Source organism: Xiphophorus maculatus, chromosome 5, assembly GCF_002775205.1.
Source record: "Xiphophorus maculatus strain JP 163 A chromosome 5, X_maculatus-5.0-male, whole genome shotgun sequence".
NCBI classification, from domain to species: Eukaryota; Metazoa; Chordata; class Actinopteri; order Cyprinodontiformes; family Poeciliidae; genus Xiphophorus; species Xiphophorus maculatus.
Window position 1 is genome coordinate 15,002,905 of NC_036447.1, and position 9,209 is coordinate 15,012,113.

General features: G+C 37.8%; 1 protein-coding gene across 1 annotated transcript; it reads left to right on the forward strand.

Moving 5' to 3' along the window:
• Window positions 1–1,756: 1,756 nt before the first annotated feature.
• Window positions 1,757–8,938, forward strand: cisd2 (CDGSH iron sulfur domain 2). The gene is made up of 3 exons (XM_005807163.3): window positions 1,757–1,938; window positions 7,262–7,476; window positions 7,676–8,938. Exons 1-3 carry the CDS (start codon window positions 1,836–1,838, stop codon window positions 7,763–7,765), a joined length of 408 nt encoding a protein of 135 aa, XP_005807220.1. The 5' UTR covers window positions 1,757–1,835; the 3' UTR covers window positions 7,766–8,938.
• The last annotated feature ends 271 nt before the right edge of the window (window positions 8,939–9,209 follow it).

Below are 9,209 nucleotides of genomic sequence, written 5' to 3' on the forward strand. Positions count from 1 at the left end.
GACAGATTATTAGAGAGAGAATTCGACTTCAGCTCTAGAGGGCGCCTCGACCTCATAGACGACTTTTAGTAAAAGTCACATGAATAACAGTGAAACGGATAACTAAGCCGTGGCATTTTTTGTGTGTGTGAACAAACGGATATTCAGGTGATTATCTCTCCTTTGCCTTAATTGTCTTTGAAGCAGGCAAAATACATTTAAAATATACTCATAAACGCAGAAAAAAATCTATTAATACACCTATGAAATGCCACTTCTAAGTAGTAAATAATATATTCTAAAGGTTTAATTTTTGACAAGTACCTATACCGATAATGTTTATCTTAATATATGTTTTCTAAATCTATTTTTAGTCTCAATTGTTCTCAGAATCTCTTGGTTGTTCTTGTGCATCAGCTCATCAGTTGCATTAATTTGTTATTTTCTTATTGCATGACCTATGTAGTTCACTGGCTGTCCCTAGGGGGTCAAAGATTATCTCCAAATAACTCATATATAAAGTTTTGTCATCTCTTTTATACTGGCTAAACACATTGCAATGAAATTGCTTTTGTTTGTTTGTTTTTTAGAACACTTCTCTGTTCATGTACAGTATTCACATATGCTACTATAGGTAGTCTTTAGGCACTGAGCAACAGTTTTCATTCTAGTGTGTGACATTTACTACAGTCCTAAGCTGAGTTTAATTGGGAACAACTCATGTCAATTTGAAGACTATGCACTATAACTGACAATATATCATGTAAAAAAACAAAACGTAGCAGAAATAAAGAAATTACCACCTGTAACATTTAGGAGTAGATTTGCATGTGCTGATTTGCTTTCCACAAGAAACTACATGGCATAATTTGGTCAACAGAGTTTGACTAAATTGCATGATAATTACCATCAGTTTAGATTATGTCACTGAAACTAATAAAACTTCAAAATTCTATTTCATAGAACATTTGAATACATTATATTATATATAGCATAAAACTAATAAATAGGATTAAAAATAAACAAAATAAATGATGTGTTACGAACATAATATTGCATAAACAATTTTTGGGTAGACTGATGACTTAACAGTTTCTAGTGCACGGTCATTGACATCCTTCACAAGGACACTGAGACCAAGTTTATTTCTGAAGACGCAAGCAGTTCCCAGAGAGCTCTCCCCGCATAATGAAAAGCTAAGTGGAAAGGAAAAGTCATTTTTAGCCCTGCTGTATCTTTTTCTACAACACTATTGTAGCTTTTCAACTTTGGATTAAGTGCTAAGATGTAATATAACTGTCAGTTGTGACAGAGTGGGAAATAACATGATCACAACACATTTCTGTATCCGTTTTTATTATTGTTCCGATGTAAAATCTAACCTTGTGAGAAACCAAATTTTGGGCTTTTCACAAAGTCATAATCATCCATGTTCAAAAAAATAAACACGACCTCATACGCAATATAAATAAACCAATTATTGATCATATCCTAATTTATTGGGATATTATATTTAACACATTTAAATATTTTGACATTCTATAATTTTCTGTTATGTTCTACATTCATGTAAAAATTATTTTCAACCTACCCTTCCTCTTTTTGCTCAATTCAATTTACCCAATCACGAGCCACCAACTCCTCTGACGCTGATTGGCCGGCAACTAAGATCACGTGTCACCTCTACGCAAATTTCTAAACCCATTTACGGCCAGTTTTGTTCGTTCTCTTGTTGTTGGTGACCTAAGTTTACGTACCGGCGTCGCGCTGCGCTCAGAAAACAGCGCAGTGACACAAACGATCCCCAGGAACTGCCCAAGTCAAACTCAAAACCCGGCCCTGCCGAGCAACTCAAGATGGTTTTAGAAACAATTTCAAAGATAATAAAAGTGCAGCTTCCGGCCTACTTGAAGAAGCTGCCGCTGCCGGAGACTATTGGAGGTTTCGCGAGGTTAACAGGTAATTTACGGCAGCCGCGGTGGTTGTAACGTGAGGATGAACTCGTGAATTGTTCGGGGCAGTTCACACTTAGCACTCAGCTCTGATCAGTAGCCTGCAAGGGCATCACAACTTTACCAGCACATTGCTTACGCTGTGTCCAATAATGTCAAACCCTAAACAGCGCTTAGAGAAATACAGGAAGAGTAGTGCATAATGTAGTTTATCTCACGAGTTACATAACTTCATCTCAGGGCTGAGGAACTTAAAGCAGCTTCTGTTGGTAACGATGAAAAAATTAACATGATCTGCAACGTAGAGACTTTGCTGCCCCGTTTTGGGTCTTTTGGTTTAAATTTCACTTTTGGCTAGCAATAGTTGTTTTTGGGCTCGTTAAAAAGAATAGATTTGATATCCTGTAAGAACATGATGGCAGACTCGCAGGGTGTGTTGTTATGCATTATAAAGTGAGGGAAAGACTTGACTAAAAGTTTAGGAATTGATCTTGTAAATTTATATCTCATTTCCATTTGACTGACTGCCAACCCATTAAATTACACAAATGTGTGTTTCAAGAAGTCCTTGTTTAAGATATTTTGCATAACTTTTTTTTTTTTTTTACCTCAATTCTTTTTAAAAGTAGGGCTGAAAAGAGGACATAACAGTGTGATATCTGATAATTTTTGAGACATTTTTTTGTCATCACCACACCACATGCTTTTTTCCTTATCACCACAATCTCTCCACCACTGCGTCTAATCTATTTAGACAGTTTATTTTGACAGAGGACAGTAAAATCCTATTCAACTGACAAAATATATTATAGATCATTAAATATTTTATCCTATCTATTGCAGCAAATTGGTCCTTTTTGACTGCAATATTAAATTTGCAATAGCAATTGCAATTTTCTGTAGTGTGTTCTTTAAAATGTGTATACTAAAAATGAACTGGAACTTTATGTGATAGGTAAACCTAGAGTTTAATGTAAAAGAAAAACGCATTATGATTTCAATGTGTCATAATAATGCTTAGAACTATCTGTGACCTTCAGCATCTTGGACACAATCATTTCAGTCAGGACTCTGTGGACTCTATCCAACAGGCTGAATATATTATTGGCATGCAAATCATGAGTTATTATAGACAGTAATACCCTGGCCTAGACAATTCATGGTGTTGAAAAATGCAAAATGGAGGACATCAAACATAATGGTTTGCTGATGGAGTTACTAGTTATTCAACAAAAAAAGGATCTTTAAAACCAGGACAACATGCAGCTTTTAGTCAGATCTACAAGTACTAATCTTCCAAGCATCTATTTAAATAAGTAGAAATGGTAACGCAAGCAAAAATAAAACAAGAAAAAAGAAATATTCAAAGCTAAAAAAAAAAGGCATTCAGTTCTAATATTATTCTTGTGTCAGTATCAGCTGTTGTTCAGTGTAGGAAAGGGAAAAGTAGGTTTCGTCAAACTAACCCCACAGTTTATCTGCTTAGCTGGTTATTTGACCTACAGGTATTACATTTCAAATCTAAGAAAAAATTAATTCACATTTTTTCCTGTTCCACAAGTACTTAGCTGTTTTTACTGCGTCACATAGATGAATTGGTTAAAAAAAAATCTTGAAGTAGCCTCTGTTTGCATGCCAACACATCATACCCCCCTCTCTCTGCCCCAAACCTCAGTTCTGTAATAGAACATGTAGAAGCATCTTTTTTGCAGATGTATCTATGCCCAGATCTGCAGATGTAGCTATGCCCAGATGTAGTTTTGCCCACTAGTACATAACTAGTGGGCATGTATCCACTAGTTATGCACAGCTACAGACTCAAATGTTTCAGATCGAGCAAGTTTTAATGTCAGACAGACATTACCTGTGTAAATACAAAAATCAGATTTTAAATGCTGATTTAATCATTAAGGGGAAAAAGTTTAGCTAAGCAAAGTGTTAGGTAAAAAAGTAATGGCTTATTCTTCTTCTTTGAAAATGTGTAATTTCTTCTTAAATAGAATTTATTTATTTAAATAAATTCCAGAACAGATGAGAAACAAAGTCATTGATATGTTTCACTTAGGAGAGGGTTATAAAACCACTCGCTGAGCCACAGTAAGAGTCATTGTTCTGATGTAACTGTGGTGAACCTTCCCAGAAGTAGCTGGCCAACAAAACTCCTTCAAGTGCTTTTTGACGACTCATCCAAGAGATTACAATAAATCCCAGAATGACGTCTGAAACACTGCAGACCTCATTTGCTTCAGTCAAGGTCAGTGTTCAGGATTCAGCAAAAAGACAGAGACGAGGAGAGCTTCAGGGTCTAAATTGCTGTCAGACTGCCACTGGGCAGCTGTGGCTGCAAGAAAGCCATCAATGTGTGAATGTGTGCAGAAAAGGGTGAATGACTACATCTCAAAAAATTAGGATACTGCATAAAGTGCAATATTTCTTGCCAGCTATCTCAGAAAGTGAAACAGATATTTTATAGAGATTAATTACACATAATGTGAAATATTTCAAGCCTTTATTTTTTTGCCGTTTTAATGATTATGACTTGTAGGTGCCCTGCGACAGACTGGCGACCTGTCCCAGGTGTACCCCGCCTCTTGCCCCAAACGTTAGCTGGAGATGGGCACCAGCACCACTACCGACCCCCCTAGGGACAAGGGTGTTAGAAAATGGATGGATGGATGACTTATAGGTAAAGAAAACCCAAATTTTTGTGAATTAGAATATCCTATTAGACCAATAAAATGATGTTTTAGAAACAAATGTCAGACTTCTGAAAAGTACTTTAATCCTCGCCTTACCTGAATTACTGCATCAGTGCATTGTGGTATGGAGGCAATTAGCTTGTGGAACTTTGTAAGTGTAATGGAAGCCTAGATTGCTTTGACAGCTGTCTTCAGGTCATCTGCCTTGGTGCCTCTCATTTTCCTCCTGATAACAGCCCTTAGATTTTCTATGGGGTTCAGGTCAGGTGACTTTGATGGTCATTGAACCGGCTTTTGGTACCTTTGGGAGTGTGGGCAGGTTCCACGTCCTGCATTTCCATGCAGCTTGTCAGCAGAGGGAAGCATCAAATGATCTAATGCCGTATGCAGACGGCTGGATTGACTGAAAACACAGTGGACCAGAACCAGCAGGTGACACGGCACCCCAAGCCATCACTGACTGTGGAAACTTCACACTGGACTTGAAGCAATGCGGATAGATTCTAGGCCTCTTCCTTCATACTCTAGGATCTTGATTTCTAAATTAAATGCAGAATTTACATAGTTTGCCTGGAAACAGGACTCTGGACTAGGCCTGGGTAATAAATCGATAACAATGTATATCACGTTAGACAAAAGATCAACGTCAAAAGAAAATACTTGGACATCCCAAGGTTTGTGCCTCATAACTGCTTCAAAATAGGTCATGTCACCAGTTTGGCAGTGTTTCAGATATTTATAACAAACAACTAATCCATAATTATTGAATTTGACCTGTGTGAAATGCTTATATCGTGATAAGTTTTCAGCCATATTGCCTAACTACTTCTGGAACCTTTGTGCAGCAGTCCAGTTTTTTTTCTCCTTAACCCATGGAAGATGTCTCTAACATTGTCTCTGGTTAAGGAGTGTCTTGGCACAGGGAATGTAGCATCTCTAACCCATGTTTAGTATTTGTATGGTGGCTCTTCTGGAATCGATTTTGCTTAACAATCCTCCCAAGGCTGGGGTTTTCCCTTTTGCTAGTGCGCCATTTCCTACCACACTTCTTCCTTGCACTCAACTTTCTGTTAATATGCTTGGATACAGAACTCTGAACAACCAGCTTCTTCACCAGGGGTGGGCACTCCTGGTCCTCGAGGGCCGGTGTCCTGCAACTTTTAGATGCATCTCTACTTCAACACACCTGAGTCAAATAATGAGGTCGTTAACAGGACTCTGGAGAACTTGACTGCACTTAGGAGGAGATTCGGCTGTTGGATTCAGGTGTGTTGGACCAGGGAGACATCTAAGAGTTGCAGGACACCGGCCCTCGAGGACCAGGAGTGCCCACCCCTGTTCTTCACCATGGACCTTTTGTGGCCTCTCTTGGTTGTGAAGAATGTTTTCTGGACATCTGTCGAGTTAGCAGTCTTCTCTGTGATTGTGTAGGTTACTGACCTGGAGAGAGAAAGAGACTGTTCAAAGGCTTAGGAAACCTTTGCAGGTGTTTTGAGTTAATTAGCTGATTAGGGTGTGACACCACTAGCTTAACAATATTGACCTTTTTCAAAGTAATGTAATTTTTTAAAAAGATTTGGAATATATCACTATGTGTGAAGATTCTAGATAATATATAATTTCACTTTCGAAGATAACTGGCAAGAAATATTGCACATTTATGCAATATTCTATTTTTTTAGATGTATTAGACTAGTAGCTCAGCAGCATGTGAATGGGTGTGTGACTGAATGCAGTGTAAATGCTTCGGGGTCTTATAGACTTGATAAAGTGTGATACAAGTACAAGCCATTTTAAATCACTGCCGACCAAAAAGAACAAAAGAACACCAAAGCTCATATTTGGCAAAAAAAAAAATCTTGATGATACTCAATGGGCAAAAACTAGTGAAGAAATATTAGAAAGTTTTTGAACAGAGCTTTTCATACTGGCCCTGTGACAGACTGGCGACCTGTCCAGGGTGTACCCCGCCTCTCGCCCAAAACGTTCGCTGGAGATAGGCACCAGCACCTCTCACGACCCCATTAGGGACAAGGGTGTACAGAAAATGGATGGATGGATGGACTGATTTTTTAAAGCTCTCCAGGAGATTATCCAGCCATCAGTTCATCATGACTCAAGCACTTAGCAGGACAGTGATCTAATTCGCACAAGTATGCGATGAAATGGGTCAGTGGTTATAAAAAAAAAAATACAGAAGGGAAGTTTTGCTCAGTCTGACTAGGCCACTTTAACTTGATTGAGTGCCTTTGCATTATCTTAAACAATCTGTGCGTACTCAAATGTGGTTAAGTTAAAACTAATTCTGCATAGAGACTGAACCAATATCCTACACAGAAATGTAAAGACTCAAACGATTGTAGTTGTTGCCCCTAAAAGTGGCACAACCAGTTGTTATTTGGGTGCAACTGAATTGTTTATTGGGTAAGGCTGGTTTATATGTGTCTCCATTAATATTTGCAAGACGATCTGAGCCATTTGATTAAAAAAAAAAAGCAATCTCAAGGGGTAGAGAGGGGGGTTTTTACAGCCCTGTATAAGGTACAGAGAGGCATAAAAACTGGCTTTAGCATACATTCCAGTTGTGCTCCAGCCTGAATGCTGAAGTCAGTTACTTATGTATGTCCACAGTGTCTGAGTGGCTCCGGTTGCTGCCTCTCCTTGGCATTTTGGCCCTGCTGGGCTACCTGACCATTCGTCCGTTCCTGCCTAAGAAAAAAAAGCAGAGAGACAGCTTGATCAACCTGAAGATCCAGAAAGAGAACCCCAGAGTGGTCAACGAGATAGACATTGAGGACTTGAACAGCGCAAATGTGTGTTACTGTCGATGCTGGCGCTCCAAAACTGTGAGTTGACTTCTTGGCTTTGACCGTAGAATCCTATACAAGCTAACCTGCAGTGACAAGTGAGCCTGTGTTTTGTCGTGCATTCTGAAGTGATAAAAGTTAAAAAGCTGTTATATTGCCATATTAAGACAGATATAGTATCATTAGGAGTTTATGCAACTTTCTGATTCACTAAAATAAAGTTATTTCCTGTTTTTAGTTTCCTGTTTGTGACAGGTCACACTTAAAGCACAACGAATTAACCGGGGACAACGTGGGACCTCTTATCCTCAAAAAGAAGATACTATAATTGACCATTTACATCTGACTAGTCTGTACTTCATCTTTTCCTGGTATTTTGTTTTCCTTATAAAATGCAGTCCATTGAATTTTTCTAGTTGGGGTAGTTTTGTGGATTTTTTTTGTGTTTTGTTTTTTTAGTCAAGCTCTCATTGATTTTCTAATTTAGATACACAATTGTTTATATATGACTTTAAAAGTGTTTGACTCTATACGTTGGGATTAAATTCAATTTCACTGGGACCACTTTAATGGAACAACCCAAAGCGTTAACTTTATGATACCTTCTTATAATGTGACCTGGAGCGTGACGGCTGGTGTTTGTTCCACTCGGTATAATGGTTGTTTAAATGAAATACCCAATTTATTAATCCAACTTGCATGTAACATTTTGCCTTGTATGCCTTCATTTAGTTGTTTCTAGACCATTTGCCAGCTTGAGTGCCAAATTGTTTTTACCACAACACTTTAGAGGTGTAATATATTTTCTGATAGATCATGTATGTAATGATGAATGTATGTATTCATACTGTATGGGATACTTACTGTAGATTCTTGATTTGTTCATAGACATTTATTGCTATGAGTTTTGTTGTGTTGAAACATTTCAAGCCACTGTGCTGTTGAGGTTTCAGAACTGCAACAAGACTTTTCTGTTTGAGTTGCTGTATTCACTGCATTTGGCTTTTTGGCAGAATACTTCCTGTAGTATGAAGCAAAAATTATTTTCACACCTAATGTTGGTTTTTACAGTTAGTTCTCTATTTATAAATAACTTCATGTTTGTTAATGTTTGCGAGACTAAGTTGTTCATACTAAATGTTAATAGAACCGATCATGAGTAATTCAGTTGCTTAAGTTGGCAGAACCTCACCTTCTTTTTCAATACTTTGAAAATCTTCACGTACCTTAAGCTGAAAATTTAAGTTAATGTCCCTTTTAACTCATGTCCTTGTTGCCTTTTATTTAATTTCATTCTAAAATTGCATTAGGCGTCTGTGCTGCAACAGTTAACATAATCAGCTTAGGTGCTCTGGAAGTTTTAATAACATACAAAGAGTTTGTGCTTCATGGGTTTCATGTTCACCACCAGTCAAAAGTTCAGATTTACATGGTATTTTCCATATTTCATGAACATTAAAGCATTATGTGTTATGGTAATGGAATAAATAGAAAGGAATCATCTTGTCGTTAACTTGTCAAGTTGCAGAACTTTGTATAATTGGCAATAGAGACTCAGCCTTTTGTTATAACGAGTTTGCATCAACATTCTGGCTCTTGCTCCATTGCATTGGGGAGCAATGTGTTGGTTGCATTTCCAATTTAGAAGTCAGGATAATTTATTTTGGTTTTATTCCCAACCTGTTCTGCCTCTCCAAAAACAGTTGGTAGGGTAATGCATAAAGTAGTTCTTCCCTAAACCCTTAGGGTGGGGCTTTAACGAGAAGCTGTTG